Genomic DNA, 16,865 nt, shown 5'->3' on the forward strand with positions numbered 1-16,865 from the left:
TTTGGAGTGTGCTGTCTCTGGATGCGTTGCTATTCATCACATACTCCAAACAGATATGAGTCAAAGTGATTATTGAGTTTATTGAGAAGCGGGCTGACAGTTGAGGTGATCAAGTCCATCAAATTGATGCTTCTTACAGAATCCCAACATTTCCCACAAGAACTCTCCTCCATAACTAACATTTCCACTCTTTTCCTTGCTTCATGGCATGCAATGAAGATTTGGGTTTGTTTACAGTTTTTTCTTAGATTATGCCATTAAAAGGCAAAAGTAGACAACAAAAGTAAAACTAATTCAAATACTCATAGCAAAATACAGGTATATACAGAGAATAATTACACTCATAAAGTATATGTTAAATAAATTATTTTCATTGAAAGTTAAGCCAAGGTTTTGTTTTGGCTGTTGTATTTTGACTATAAAGCATTTAGGCTTTTTTTAATTTAACATGAAAATAGATTAAATAGTTCTCTTTAGCTATTAATCTGAAACAAAATTACAGATTAATTTAATACTAGCCACCCAACAAAGGTTCATGTGCGCAGAACAAAATAAATACGAATGGAAACATGACAGTGGTTTCCGTATTCTATGACCTCTGTATTACTCTCTTAGTAAAGAACAAAATGCTCATCACCATCGGTATTCCTGAAACCCCCTAAGGTACAGTTCCTCGGGCTTCTAGAACTTTAGGTGGCTTATCTGTGCAGTATTTACTTCTGATATCTTCTACTTCACTATCTTCAACGATAAGTGAAGCCAGCACTGGAATCTGTGAGAAATAGTTTTTAGCCAGGATGTGTTTGTGCTTGATCTTGTGGATAAAAAAGCGTCCATATTCCTACAAATAAAAGAAAATAGGATTCTATGGAAATCCATACATATATATTTTGCCAGATGAAACATGACCATGTTTTCAAATGGCTTTATTTATTTACTTACTTACTATTTTAGCACAGCTACATTTATCAGTTTATTCAACCTAGAATGCCTTTGCTTCTCACTATGTCTCTTTTCTTTCAGAGATTAGTTCTTATCATGATTCAGTGTAAAGTCTACCAGGGAACTTTCCTCTCTCTCTCTCTCTCTCTCTCTCTCTCTCTCTCTCTCTCTCTCTCTCTCTCTCTCTCTCCCCACCTTAGGCCCAATTAATACTGTTGTTATTAATTCTATACTCTTTACCCCTTCCATTTGTATATATAGGATGTTTTCAGGTGTCTATGTTTTATTCCAATGGCATGTAACAAGTGACAAATTTATATATGTTTACACATGCATACATTTGGACAAATCTTATAAAAAGGCATGTTAAGGTGATTTCTTAGAAGGATCACGTATCAAGCCACCCGGCTCTTTTGCCATGCCTGGGCAGGCAGCTATGGCACTGATGAAGCTACCACCGTTCACTGTGACCCCACATGCATGAGGGAGAAAGCCAGAGGTCAGAGGGCACTGAGGGAAAGGCTGGAGGACCTGAGTTTCTGAAAACATTGTGGAGATGCCACCCTAGCTGAGAACTGCCACTCCTGGCCTCGTTATGTAAGACAAATTCTGATTTGATTATACCATGATATAGTTGCTCACTGCCTTATTATAGTTGAACCTAAATGCAACTGAAACAATGAAAACTTATGCTCATTCCATTTCTTTGTCGTTCTTTTTCTACTTAGTACTTTACACAATATTTGACACATGGTAGCATGAGTAATAGAAACTCAGAGAAAGATATTGGGGTTCAATCGGAAGAGCAGAAAAGCAAAGCAGTCAGCCACTGGCTCTTACCTTGACCTCAATCTGAAAATGGTGATCCTGCCTCCAGGAAACCTCAGAATGAGACTGAAACTGAGAGCTGTCTCCTCCCATTTTTTAATCCTCTCTAGTTCTGGGATTAAGGACATGTACCACTACCTCCTCGTTTCTATGGCAAACTAATGTGGCTACTGGGATTAAAGGTGTGTGTCATTGCTGCCTGGTCTCTATCTAAGTCTGGCCAGTGTGGCTGTTTTACTTTTTTGATCTTCAGGCAAGATTTATTTACTAAAATACAAATGAAATGCCACCAAAGCAATCCAAAGTAAGTTCTGCCTAAATTAATAACTATCCACTATTCTTTTCAATGCTCTCAAACCAGATGTCTGTTCGTGCACTCACAATGCTACCTGTGTCTCCTTTAAATTTTATTTTCTGAGAGTAAGGCATTCTGCACTGCAGAACCTTTATAAGGCCAAGCAGGAAAGTCAAAGAAAGCTCTGAGAACAAGAAAGTGTGCAGTGGGAATTGCCTGGCTCACGGTACTTTCATAGACAGAGTTATTACCCAACATAGCCAATGCCAGACACTAAGTGGAAATCACTTAGCGGTCTATTCGTTTTTAAAAACTTCACTAGGGTGAGACAGCATCATCTCCTTGCTATAGATAAGAAAAATGAAAGCATTAAAGCATTAACAAATATGTCCAATCCTACTTCATGAGGTCAGTATAACTTTTATTCTTTTTTGCTAACTCCACATTTTTAAAATTTCACAATGCAGAGAGAGTAAGTCTTCATGTGCATAGCTTGACAGTCAAGTGACAAAGAGGAATGAATCTGGGACATGGGAGATGGCTTTTAGGGAGTCACTGGCCCAACTTCATCCAGTTTGCCAGCTATGAGAGAGTTCCACACTCAGAAGTCCTTCTTCTCTCTCACTGCAAGGAATGGAGATCACTTTATACTCAAGGTTGGGGGTTTGGGGGGACATTTCTTATGATGGGGATTGCTGTTGCTGTTTTGTGGTTGCCTTTGTTTGTTTCTTTGCTCTGTTGTTGCTTTGGGGGAAACAGGTATGTATATCCTTTAAGAGGATTCTGGAAATGCTTTGATTTGCTGCAAGAACGTGAACTGTTCAAAACAAAATGGACAGGACGGCTTGCAGGACGGCGGAGACTGGAGGCTGTTGAGAGAGGCAAAGGCTTGACGTTAGAGTGAGAGCCTCTGCTCCACTTGCGGAATTCAGAATGACTAGCATCCTGAGATTAGAAACACTCCTGAATGGAACATTTAATTTGAGACTTCGGTGATTTGATTAGGTACACAAAGGAGCTGTGTGGATTAATTGAAGAAGAACCGAAATATCAGCTTTGGGAATGAATTTCAGTTTCATCGCGGGGCCCTAGATGAAATGATATTGTTAGTGTTGGCTGTGCTTCTAGTGATTAAATATTTATGAAGCGGCTTCATTTACTAAATATAACATTTAGCACAGCTTCAATTTCTTTCTGCCCTTTCTTTCCATCCCTAGAGTGAATTTTTTTTTCATAGCCTGGCTTCTTAGAACCCAAAAATTATGGGGAAAGGAAAAATTAAAAGGAATTTCCTCTCTTTGTGTAATTTCCTCAAATTTCCTTTAAAAAACAGACACAAACAGCAGTGAGCATCTTGGGACAGCACTGTTCAGAATGGCTGCATTTGATACCATTGCTTTAGTCTCCTTTAGCTGCATCTTGTATGTGGGGTTAACGATACAACAATAAATTGAGAGAGAACTGGGCCAGCTCTTGGAATTGCACTTGCTGAGTGTCAATGGGGCCCTCCAGGAATGCTTCAAGGGCCCCTAAAGTTTATTCATCAGAATGTGTTACAGATTTCATCTTTTAAGTTATGAAAATTAAGTAGCAGTGAAGTTTCGCAGTGTGCTTTCCACTCCTAGTTAGATGAAAGCAAATGGAAGATGGAATCTCATAAGTATGGCTGCTGTTTAGAACACAAAGTTTGAATAGAATTTATTTGACAACTGAATACTGTTTTTAGGCAGACTCCTGCTGAAAAATCAAAGAACAAACTCTAGGTTTCATAATATTTGTATATTGATAATAAACATTATTCACTATACAGATACTTATTTGGGGGCTTATGTATTAGTATGATTGATAAAAACTCAGATACTGGGGTTCAACCTGAAGGTCAGAAAAATGAAACATCCAGCCACTGGCTCTTACCTCCACCCCAGTCCGAAATGGTGATTCTGCCTCCAAGAATCTCAGAACGAGACTGTGTCAGAGAGCTGTCTCCTCCCATTTTATATTCCTCTCTAGGCTGGGATTAAAGGCATGCACTGCCCATTTTCTATGGCAACTAGTGTGGCTACTGGGATTAAAGGTGTGTGTCAACACTGCCTGGTCTGTAAGGCTGATGGGTGGAGTTGTTTCACTCTCTGGCAAGCTTTATTTATTAAAATACAAATGAAATATCACTACACTTATGTTTTTAAATTAATGTACAAGCAAATAAATTTCATCCTGGCATCTTCAGACAAAAATGTCATATACTTGGCTACTCCTCATCCCACTTCCTTTCTTCTCTTCTTCTCCAGGCACTGCTGGCTCCTCCTCTCCCCAAATAGTCTCTCTTCTACTTTTATGTAGTTTTTATTTTCAAATTTTAGATTTCATATGTAGAAGAAAGCAGGTGCTATTGTCTTTTCATGTCTGACTTATTTTAACACGATGTTCTGAATAAAACTCTAATACACAACACAAGCATATGTATATCCATTCATCAGTTGGTTAGACCTAGGTTAATTCCATATCTTGTCTGTGGTGAACAGTGCCACAGAAAACTTGTGCACAGGTCTCTCTGTGGTATTAAGTTTTGGATTCCACTAGGCATATACTCAGAAGTATCATAGCTGCATAGTATGGTAGTTCCATTACTAGGATGTTGAGGAATTCCATACCGATTTTCATAGTGGATGCACCAGATAACATTCCACCAGCTGTGCTACACACACACACACACACACACACACACACACTGTTCAAGAATTATTTGACAAATACTTATCAAGCTCCTAGTCTTCTACAGGCATTATTATAGGTACTAAAGGGATAGAAACACATAAGAGAAACCAAGTCCTTCAGAGAACTTGCTGAGAAATGGATATGCTTGAACTTGTTAGGCGAGAGCAAGATGATGTTAGATACTTATATGTTTCAATCTCTCATCTTTACACACCATATACTTATCATTCTTCTAATTTTCACACCTGAGAAACAAACACACCATCCACATATTTTGCTATTATCACCCCATATATGCATCTCTTGATTCAACAGAAACTCTTTAGACTGTCGTTGGTATATTAAAGGGCACTCAAAATGCCTGCTATAACCCTATTGGCTAAGTTAAGTTTTCAGAGTGCGGCATCTTACCTGCTCAATATTCTCTAGCCTGAGATGAGCTATCCCTTCATCCTTGGTGAGAAGAATGCAGTTCCAGGGAGACCACTCCACGTTCTTGTCCCACCTGACCATGGCCAGGTCATTGAGATCATCCCAGGCACTGAGGATGGACTGGGATGCCCAGATGTTCTCGGTCAAGTACTTAATGTCTTGCAGCTACATGCCAAAATAAGTTTGAACCGTAATTTTATTTTCTTCTAAATAAATGGTTTCAATATCATCATATGAATTGGAAAAACAACTAAGTCTTATTGAATGAATTTTTAAAGGGGAATGTTACTCAAAAGACTTTCCTTTCTTGTACCACAGCCCAAAATTTGTCATCTTTCAACATCGCCCACATGAAATCTGCAATGGGACATCTCATTCTCTGACTGTGACTCCCAGTCTCCTATAGCAAGCATACTCCATCATCCTTGCTGGCACTCTTCTTAAACATCTGCCTTCCTTTCTAGGATGTGACGTCTGATGTACCAGTGAATTTTCAGAGCATAGTATAGATCTTAACCACCAAGGGCACATCTCTGCGTGACACCCAGGACTGCAGTAGCTGTCTGCTTTGGGAAATCTTAGGTAATGTTTCCCAGACAAATCTATATTGAAACGCATCAAACTTCATGTCAGTACAGCCCCTTAGACGACAGCCTCTCTGACCAGCGAGTGTCATGACTGACATCATTCACAGATCATACCTGCATGAGGAAAGCAATCTGAGCGTCATCCCCATAGTCAGCTTCTGAGAAGTAGAGCCGCTGAAGTAGACACTTGTACTTCAAAAACGATTCCCGCTTTTGAATCTCGTTCTCAAGGTTCACACAGTGACGGCAGCGGTACACACGATGTGAGGTGGGCGACACAGAAAATTCCACGGACGGCAAATACAGCTGGCAGCTGTGGCAAAAGTAAATCTTATCATAAAACTTCAGTGGGTCTTGAGGGACCTAAATAGAAAAAAAAAAAAGATGATGATGAAAATCCAAACCACATACTAAACAGAAACACTGAGGACTGCTTAGAATTAATTCTAAAATTGGTGACTTTAAAAAGTCTCATTTCCTTTGAACTGCCTATTCTGTATAAGATTTAAATTTCAAGCAGGATTCATCTTCCTGACCAAAGTATTAAAACTCTGTGTTACTCTCTAACCCCTGAAGAGATGATGGCAGAGTAATTAGAAAATCAAGTTATCGACTCTTATTACATTTTAAAAAATATTTTACTTTGTCTATTACTGGGAACAGGGGATGGCTCTCTACACTCAGTGAGCTCATTCAATATTATATTGAAAGTTGTTTCCTGAGTGGTGAGGAAGGAAACTAAATCGGCTGACGTGGAAGAGGCCGAATGTAAGGTTTATCTCGCTGCTGTTGACCTGGGAGCGTGGCAAAGGCCGTCCAGCTGTCTTTCCGTCTGTGATCCTTCCAGTGGGGAATCTGTTGACATCTTTGTTTTTGTCCTGCTGTGTACGAGCTGCCCTTTCTCCCTGGCCATTGGTGTGGCTTGGTGTCGCTTCCATTGCTCCTTGTACTTCATGCTTTCCTGGCTTGTCTACAGGCTTACTTTTCATTCAGATTCAGAATAACGCTGACCATGATTTTGACAAAGTGTTCCCTCTATCCTTCACTCTCCTCTAGTTTGAGATTCCGGCACATACTAAAGTACCTGGGCTTTGCCCACAGTTCAGTGACGCTAATCCTGGTTTTCATTCTGTCTCCATATGTGCCATGGATTTTATTGTCTTCTTGCTAAGTGATTTTTTTTTTCTTTATAAATATCACCAATCTCTACTTAATTTAACACTGTATCATTTTTTCAGCTTAAGTGTGGTAGGTTTCTTCTTCAGAAATTTTACACTGTATCTTAAGTATCTTCACTTAATTTTTGAACATCTGAAAAATTCTTAACAACTGATCAAATGTCTTTTTCAGCTAATTCCAACATTTGTCAGAATTAGGCCAACTCTGAATAATGATTTAGATGCTTTTTTTTTTTATTTGTCACATCTTGTATATATGTTTATAAGTTTTTGGATGCTAGACATGAATTTTACTTTAATTGTGAATATTTTTTATTCTTATCAACAACCTTGTGATTTTTCTGAGACACGATTAAATTACTTATAACAGGTTGATCCATTAGTGTCTCGGTTTTAAGTTTGTGGTTTTTTTAAGAACAAATAAAGCAACTCTCCACTTGGGAGTAGTCATTCCCGGGTACTGCACCCGTGCCTTTGGGGATGCCACTGCTGGTTCTCTTCCCTTGTGCTGTATCTCAACCACTCTTTCAGGGCCAGTGGTGCCAGGTTAGGTTTATTCCTTTTGTTTTTCTTCTACCGGAAATCACAATCTTCCATCGCCTTATGTCCAGTGTCTTGAAAAGCACTGTTTGCCTCTCTTCACTGCAAGCAGGGAGGCAACTCTGAGCTAGCCAGTGTTGGCCAGAAACACACAATAATGAAGTCCTATGTGACAAGGGAGTCATGACAATTCAGTCAAGATTTGTTTTTTTTATAAAAAAAAATATGAAAACAGTTGATAAAACTACACAAGAAAATGGCTGTGACTACCCTTTGTAGTGCAAGAGAAATAACAAACTGCTTCAAAGTACCAGTTATACAACTTAGAGTGGCAAAATTCTAGGGTAAAACAGAAGGCAGCTCTTGCTCCCTTACATTAGGCTGATGGTTAAGTACAAAAAAATTATGATCCTTTTTTATTTTTATTATTTTTTTTACCATTTTACTTGTCTTACTGTTTCTTCAGAGTTGGTGAAAATACTGAAGGAACTGCAGTACAGACAAGGAACAGTCACAATGTTGTAGTCAATATTATAAATATGGAATTACAAATTTAAAAATTTTTGCTTTAAAAAATAAATCTGGCCACCAGTGCAGCTCGGTGGGTCTCTACGTTCCTGACAGTACTAGTCTTTATTCATTTTCCCAGGTCCTCCATATCAGTCTCTTCTTCCTCCCACCTGCTCCATCAAAGGTCCAGGAGGCCCCCCAGCACCACCTCACCTTCCTCCACCAAAGTCACCTGGGTCCACGTCAAAGCCATTCCAAAGCTACCTCTATCTCCACCTCGGCCACCCCTGAACATTCTTCCAGGACAACCAGGATCCATAAGTCCACTTCTTCCTCCCTGCATGCCACAGGGGCCACCTGGACCTCAGTCACCACCGAGAGGTGGTGGGAGGAAGCACTTGGGCTTAGGGGCCTTACACTGGCTAGATTGTCTTCTCCAGGTGAAGTTCTTGTTTCCACAGCACAGACTGGGATACTGCCAGTCTCCATCTTGGTGCTGGACATTTCCTCTTCCAGAGAAGCCTAGGGTCCACTAGAGGGGAAGCTGCCTCTGTCTCCTCCATGGCCTCCCATGCAACTCCAGGACCTCTTGAGCCAGCAGGACCTCCACAAAGTAGTGTGGCACCCTCTGCCCTCAGAAGGTGGCATGTCACCCTGCGTGCTGTTCACTGGAGACTTCTTTTTGGCTAGAGAATTTTTAAGTTTGCAAAAAAAAATCTTTTCCAGGCTAGAGAGACAGCTCAGCAGTTAAGAGGTCCTGAGATAAATTCCCAGCAAACACATGGTGGCTTACAACCAACTCTGGGAGGATCTGATGCCTTCTTCCAGCATAAAGGCATACATGCAGATAAAGCACTCATACATAAAATAAATAAAACTTAAGATCTCAACAAGGAAGAAAATCTTTTCCATCAACCCATTCCATGGCATCCTTGGAGGATGGCGGATCTTCATAGGACATTGTGGCATCACCGTTAGGCTTTCCTCTCTCCTTATCCAGGTAGATGTGGGCATGGGTTACCCAGTTCTCTTGTTCATCTTGACAACCCCACACTGCTTAAAGAAGTCTGCCAGGTGATCCAGAGTCACGTTGTCCTTTTAATACTGTTGTCAGAGTCTTCATTGGGGTCTATAGGAAGGCCTAGATCAAGATCTGGCGCTTCATCTGTGGGCCCGCCAGGCTTATGGAAGACACCTCACTCTCCAGAACCACCCGTTCCACAGCCCACTCCATTCCTGCCCGCCTACCTCTGCTCATACTTCCACCATCAAACCCCCTCTTCCCCTGCCCCGGTGATCAGGGCCACTCCTGCTCCAAAGCTCTCCTGTGTGGAAATCCTCCAAACTCCTGTCCGTAAACACCCATGCTACTGTGGTAGTCCTGTAGAAATGAACCCAGCTGCCTGTTGCTGCTACTCTGTTGGTTGTATTGACCAGGTTGGAGCCTGGCTGTAGGATCCAGTCTGATGGGGGAGGGGTGTAAGTAGTGGGAATCTGATGCCCATAGCTATTTTGTTGACCATAGCTACTCTGCTTACTCTGCTGTCCATAGCTTCTAAGCTGCCCATTGGCTTTCTGCTGAGAGTAACTGCTCTGATCGTAACTAGTTGGCTGTGAAGAGGAGTAGCTGGTAGAAGGACAGGCTGATGATGTGGTAACTGGCTGCGTGGGGTAGCTCCCAGGTGCCTGGGAATAACTGTAGTTACTCTGTCCATATCCTAGGTGGGTCTGGTTATAACTCCCTGTGCTAGCTTGAAGTTGACTAGCCTCAGCAGGCTTGTTACCATCCTGTGGTCTTATAGGTGTGGTGGCTGCCAGCTACTGGCCATAGGCTGGGTAGGCAGGCTGGGTGCCATATGCAGACTGAGTTGCATAAGAGGCCTGGGTTGTTGTGACTGTAGCAGTGGTTTGTGTCATAAGCAACAGTGCCATGTCCTTGGACAGGCTGGCTATACGCCTAGTGGACAGTGGAAGAGGCATAAAGTAGGAGGCCGTCCACTAGGAAGTCACATATGCAGTCTGCCCATAGGTGGCAGTAGTATGAGCCTGGGTGTAGCTGACATCAATAGGCTGGCTGCCCATAGGTTCCATAGCTTTGTTGCCCATATGCCTGGGCCGTCAGTGCACATCCCTTAGTTAGCTGGGCAGTGTAAGCACTGTAGCCCCACTGGGCTGCTGCCTGGTTATAGGAACTGTAAGTTGTAGATCTCATGTTCTTTCCTTCCTCCTCAAGATCCATTTAAAAAAGGTTAAACACAATTTCATCAAGATCAAAACTTTCATCATGTTAGACATAATTAAAATGAAAACAAGCCATAGAAAGAAATATTGTCAATGCACATTTCTGACAACTTATGCAAAGAATGATATTACAAATTCTCAATATTTAACATAAAAAATATATAATCCATTCAAACAAGGGGGTGGCAAAAGAGAGGCACAGGAGTTTCATCAAAAACATGTGCATGTCAATTGAGTATATTATATGAAAGGAGTTGTAGAATTATTAGTTATTAAGAAAATATACATTAAAATATGAGATACCACTACACATTTGGTGAGAATTTCCTAAATGAAAAACTGCTATCACCAAGCATTGATGAGGCTACCAAACAGCTGTCTATCTCTGTTACAGGAAGTGGTCAGCTCTCTCTGAGGTCTCATGTGAGAGAGAGAGAGAGAGAGAGAGAGAGAGAGAGAGAGAGAGAGAGAGAGAGAGAGAGAGAGAGAGAGGAGAGAGAGAGTTCAGTTTCTGAAAGCAAACAGGAGTTGGCTGGAGCAAACAGCACAGCAGGGCAGACGGGATCAAAAGCTGAGCCGTGAGAGATCACAGCGTCTTCAATCCTGTGCAGCAACTGGAAAGTCAATTTGATTCTTAGAAAAGAATTCAAGGCTGAAAATTCCAGTGCAGAAGAGGTTAATGGGAAAGTTTAGTTTATCAGCATCACTAAACCCAAAGGTCTCACCGAGTGGACGGTCTTAGTTAGATTTGTAATAAAGCATAGACGTGAACTTTGAATGTCTTTCAAATAACAGGGCGACACCGTTGGGTTTGAAAGTGAGTGCAGGAAGGAGAATACCTTCAGGTATCTTGCCACTTCAGGATTGAACAGGGGGGTTTTGATGTAGTGGAAAAAGAGCGTCGTAATTCTTTTTCTGAGTCCTTCAAGATTCTGAGGCTTGACTCCTCTCATCATAAGGTCCACTTCTCTGTCAATCAGTTCTAGGATTTCTTGGGTCAGTTTACATTCGTGTTCCTATACAAAACACAGAAGTGCTCAGTATAATTATTTTAAATCACTATTTTTGAAATTACCACCCAAACAAACTGGAATCCACATTTTCAAAGGTGACAGGAGTAAAATTTGCTACAACCAACTGGGGACCGAATTAACATTAAATAGTTGGTTTGATAATGTGGAGCTTATAACCCAGCGATTCTTTACGTAGGTGCTTTAGAGAAATGCATCTAAAAAGCTATTGTTCACGGTAGCCAAAGGTTAGAAATACCTAAATATTCATAAGCAAACTGAATATATAAATAAATCATAGTTTACCAATATAATGGGCTTTATGGAAATGAGTAAACTATACACTAGCTGTAAATCTTAATGCTTAAATCTTATGAAGTCAGCAAAGTGAACTGGATACAAACTGTTTCACTCAGTGTAATTTCACTAAAGGTAAAAACTAAAAACACTGAACCGAATTATTTATAGGCTAGACGGAGAAAGCAAAATCATTAAGAAAAATCAAGGAAAAGACTCCCATGAAAGTGACAGTCCATTGGTGATTACTTCAAGGACACCAAACGAAGTCTAAGATGAGGAAAGAAAGGGGTGCAAATGGTCACAGAGGGGTGCAGACAGACACAGAGGGGTGCATACAGGCACAGAGGGGTGCAGACGGGCACAGAGGGGTGCAGACAGGCACAGAGGGTGCAGACGGGCACAGAGGGGTGCAGATGTGCACAGAAGGGTGCAGACAGACACAGAGGGGTGCATACAGGCACAGAGGGGTGCAGATGTGCACAGAAGGGTGCAGACAGACACAGAGGGGTGCAGACGGGCACAGAGAGAGGCAAAAAGGCAGAGAGGGGCACAAATACATAGCTTAGCAATGTTGCAATGCTCTGTTCAACGTGGCTAAATGATTTATCTATTTTCCACACACGTATTTTATCATTCAACATTTTTTAGTAAAGTACTGAAACTGAGTAGTTTGAACAGAAACTTCAGGTAAGAGTTAAGGGCTGAGGACTGTATTCATAAGCAGTGAAGCAGAGTTAAGTCCGTTCCACTATCTGGGTGAAAACGGATGGAACACTATCGGCAGGAGACAAAAGGTAAAGAGAGTGATTGTAGAAAAATCTCTTTCATACTTATTCTAAATACTTGGCAATATTAATAGATTTAAAAGTCGAAAACAGTGGTACCTCACCCTAGGAGCATTTTAGATGGGCCTGAGGGGAAATCCTAATAGATTTTTGTTAATACTGCTTTCATGACTAAGGATCTAATTCAGTGTCTCTGAAATGTTATCTAGACCTTTATTTTTACGTATAGTCAAAAACTCACAATTAAGCTGTCTGTCTCTCTTTGTATCTGTCTGTCTTTCTGTCTCACTCGCCCCTCTATGTGTATCTGTCTCTGTCTCCCTCTCCTCCCCTTCCCCTCTATGTGTGTATGCCTGCCTCTCTCTCTCTCTTCTCTCTCTCTCTCTCTCTCTCTCTCTCTCTCTCTCTCTCTCTCTCTCTCTCTCTCTCTCTCTCTCTCTCCCACTCCCTTCCTCCTCCCCATCTCCCTGTATGTGTGTATGTGTGTATGTGTGTGTGTGTGTGTGTGTGTGTCTTTCTGTCTGTCTCTGAAACTCTAGGTGATTCTAAAGTATACTCAGATTTAAAATTCTTTGTTCTTTATATATTTAGTGTATAGTTGAGTGGATAAATATAACTATACATGTTTAAGTAGCTTATTTAAGGTTGTCTTAAGTCAATAGAGTCAGAATTTACTTATGTTTACACCTTTATCTTTTTTCAAAATATAGTTAAATGAATTTCATCCAAATAGTTTAGGCTAAATGAATTTAGGCACATGTATCACCTAGGGAACCCATCCCTGGTCTCTTTGGTTGACTAGGGACTGGTCCTAATTACCAGGTAGGAGATTTCTTACACGTGTTCTCTCTTCCATCCTGGTCTTTACTGACCCTCTAGAAACATCCTTATTTTTTGCCTCTCACCTTTGCTTCTCTTTTGCTATCTAAGGAGGGTTCTGCCAAGGCTGTTTGCAGCATCAACATCTTTGCAAAGGTAGCACAGAGAAAAGGCAGCATCACCTCTGATCTCCAAACAGGCAGAGAACACAAAACCTGTGAGCCAATTACCTAATTTTTAGTGGGTCACATTAACCACAAAACTGACTGACCGCACAGTTAGTTATTCACTCATTACTTGTGTCCAAACTTTAACTCATATAGATGATCACTCATAAACAATTGATGTCACAATTAAGTCACAAAGCTGCCAAGAACTCAAAACACAACTTAGAAACCGGGTATTGTAGCTAATTCCCTCAACTAATTTCCCATCAACTCAAGTGATACATACCGAAGATTACTTTCATTCTGAGCCATTAAATGCAAGAATCCTATTGGTCCTAGGGATACTGGAATGTCCCCCTTTAGGAATATGGGAAGCATATACCCTGCAGCAAATGGAGTGTGCTTCCCAGGCCCTCACCTGTCAGGACTGGAGCACAGCTAGCTGTGGCATGCGGCAGATAACAATTCTCCACTAATGCGCTCTACCCCTCCCCCTCGGATTGCCCACTTTCTGAAACCTGGCTACCTTGGCTGAAGATAACTACTATATTAGCCCAAACACCAGCCCTGCCCAAAGCCATGGTGTCAGGTGTCACCTCAGGGACATTCTAAATCAAATAATTAATCAATTAGGGAGGGAAAAGGCCTGAGGATTTCCATGTGAATGGGGAGTAAATGCAAATAAAAAGCAGATGGTTTTCTGGCCTAGGTTGAGCTCAAAAAAGAGATGCATCAGGTTCAGACAAAGAGTACAGTTTATTAATCTGTTCTGTGATTATGTACTTGGAATGGAATGTGCTGCAGTTGGCATGGCTTCCTTTACTCGTATTACCTTGAGCTGTGAGGTAGTATAAACAGGAAGTCCAAGTAGAAGCCTCTGAAAGTATCCTGAGGTAGGGGTGGGAGCAGTCCCACTTACTTCTTGGAGATATTTTGCCTCCTGTGCCTTAAACTTTGGGCAATTCAAATTTAGAGGTCCTAATTCCTAAGTTAAAAAAAAATGCTTCCGGTAGAGGATACACTACTCCTTTGAGCTCTAATTCTCCTCAGGTCGGGAAGCTCTGAAGAGGACAGTGTCCACATCCTTACAGAGGGAACTGACTCCGATTTCCTATAGACAATTGGAGGTGTTACTACCCGCTGGGCACAAGGAATCATGTGCTTGGCGCTCAGGTCTGGGCATCTCCTGGTAAACACCTGCACGATTTTGAGAGACGAGCGCATCGATCGTCCTGTTGTCCAGTTCTTTCTTTTTTCTTTTTTTTTTTGGTTTTTTCGAGACAGGGTTTCTCTGCAGCTTTTTTTTTTTTAGAGCCTGTCCTGGAACTAGCTCTTGTAGACCAGGCTGGCCTCGAACTCACAGAGATCCGCCTGCCTCTGCCTCCCGAGTGCTGGGATTAAAGGCGTGCGCCACCACCGCCCGGCTTGTTGTCCAGTTCTTAAGCCGCACAGACTGCAAGGTTATGAAACCATCAGTGTTAACCCAGGGCGAGGAAACATTAAAATAAATAGCAGAGGGACAACAGGAGAACCTGCTGTGGCCTTGATGCCTATAAGTACAACAGGGTATGTACTTTGCTCATTAACTTCTCTACTATAATTTTATTCAGGAAAAAAAAAAAAAAAAAAAAAAAAAAAAAAAAAAAAAAAAAAAAAAAACTCTATCCAAATCGTAAGAACTGATAGCCAAGCAAGGAATTCAAGACGCAGCTGCCTCGGTCCTGTAGCCGGACTGGAAGCTCTCACTTGCCCCCTCCTGGTGAGTCGTGGGAAGACAACCTCGACTAAGTCATCTGTGAGTGCTGCTTCCAGAGACTTAGTTTGCCAGGGCACCCTTAATTTAATGAGATACGTGAACAGTCCTGCCCCTTGCTCTGACAGCGGGCAAATCCTCACAGCAGGCTCAGCTTCAAGGTGCTGGTGAGGCTGACGGGATTGCGCCGGCTCTTAGTGTCCCAGTGATCGATCCGAGCGTTCCTCTTCTGAACACGAACATTATTCCTGTCTACTTTCTGTATGCCCAAGGAAATTCTGAATTCAAATCCTTCTCCGAGTCTATGTCTGGAGGAAACCTGACCCATGAGATCCACTATCTAATTTTTATTTTAAAGCAGAAAATTAATAATGGGGGTGGGGGGAGAGGCAAACATACTTACTTCGATACGGTTGTTCGACCTCTAAAAACAGAGCATCCGGGTGGCTCAGTGGGTCAGGAATGTGAACATGATGACCTGTCTTCCATCTACCCAACTCAGAGGAAGGAAGGAGAAAACCAATCCTAAAATTATCCTGTGACCTCTGTGTGTGCACTGTGACGCACATGCGCAAACACATGCACACAATACAACAGATAAAATAAAATGTGTAGTGACTGGAGACAGCTTTTCATTGAAAACTGCCCAAAATGTAGACCATAACTGCTGCTTTTTCATTCCAGTTTTAAAATCACAGCTTACCTGGCTTCTCTTATTTTTTAAACCATACACCCAAGTGGCTATATATAGGTGAATTTGCATTTGAATATGCAATGTTTACATTTTATTATTATGTCATCAAATACGTATATAATTTTTGCAAAGCTGCAAATCAGACCTTTGTGCACAGATTTTGCACTTTTGTTAAGGATTAATTCATAAGCCATATCCATTCCCAAGTTTACCAAAATAATTTCGCTCTTTATACAATTTCACGTGTGCAAGCATTTATTAATAACTTTATAATTACATAAGGGGAAAGAACTTATTGATTCCAGTATCCTGCTGATCTCTTTATTGATGATGACCTTGACTTGAAGCCCAAGAGGCAATGTACACACCTTCACCTTCACCATGTGACAGTGGACACACCTTCAGAGTGTGACAGTGGACACACCTTCAGAGTGTGACAGTGGACACACCTTCACCGTGTGACAGTGGACACACCTTCACCGTGTGACAGTGGACATACCTTCACCGTGTGCTTCAGTGTCAGGAGGATATCCAGCCTCTCATCCTGGGAGAGGTCTTTCAGTATGATACACTTGTAGATGCTTTGCAGCTCTCTGGCTCGTATAGTGAACTGTGTGTCCATTTCAATGGTTTTGCCATCAGGTCTTCTCCAGGTCTTTGGAGCTGAACACTTGAAAAGAATATTATTGGTGCAATTACAGTTAATTGAAGACTGAAAATAATAATTTTGTCCCATTTTGTCCACTAGAAATCTGTCTTAAGTCATAACTAAAAGCATTACTAAAATCTAAGAAAGATAATTAAATTTGTAGACCATGGAAAAGTAAAATATTCATCTTTTATAAACTGTAGCTTGAACTTAGGGTTTTTTTATATGCTACATAAGGACTCTCGGACTGAGGCCTAAACTTCCAGAGCTCTGGATTAAAACATTTTACTATGGCTGAAGAGAGTGTGTGCTATCTTACAGAGGACCCATGCTTTGTTCCCAGCACCCGTGCCGGGGGGGAGAAAAAAAGACAGATCAAAACGGTGCTGGACACCACTGAGCATATCATGTAAGCAAATC

General features: G+C 41.4%; 1 protein-coding gene and 1 pseudogene across 1 annotated transcript in view; both read right to left on the bottom strand.

Annotated features, from left to right (window-relative positions):
- Positions 1-658: 658 nt before the first annotated feature.
- The window catches only part of Iqub (IQ motif and ubiquitin domain containing), a 58,394-nt gene continuing 42,187 nt past the window's right edge, over positions 659-16,865 (bottom strand). The window contains exons 8-12 of the mRNA XM_038319428.2: positions 16,296-16,466; positions 11,108-11,284; positions 5,914-6,162; positions 5,192-5,377; positions 659-841 (exon numbers count right to left, since the gene is read on the bottom strand). Coding sequence (XP_038175356.2) covers positions 659-841; positions 5,192-5,377; positions 5,914-6,162; positions 11,108-11,284; positions 16,296-16,466 — 966 coding nt within the window. The remainder of the gene's footprint in view (positions 842-5,191; positions 5,378-5,913; positions 6,163-11,107; positions 11,285-16,295; positions 16,467-16,865) is intronic.
- On the bottom strand, positions 8,063-10,239 carry LOC119806457 (annotated as a pseudogene).

Source organism: Arvicola amphibius, chromosome 2 (genome assembly GCF_903992535.2).
Source record: "Arvicola amphibius chromosome 2, mArvAmp1.2, whole genome shotgun sequence".
In the NCBI taxonomy this organism is placed as follows: domain Eukaryota; kingdom Metazoa; phylum Chordata; class Mammalia; order Rodentia; family Cricetidae; genus Arvicola; species Arvicola amphibius.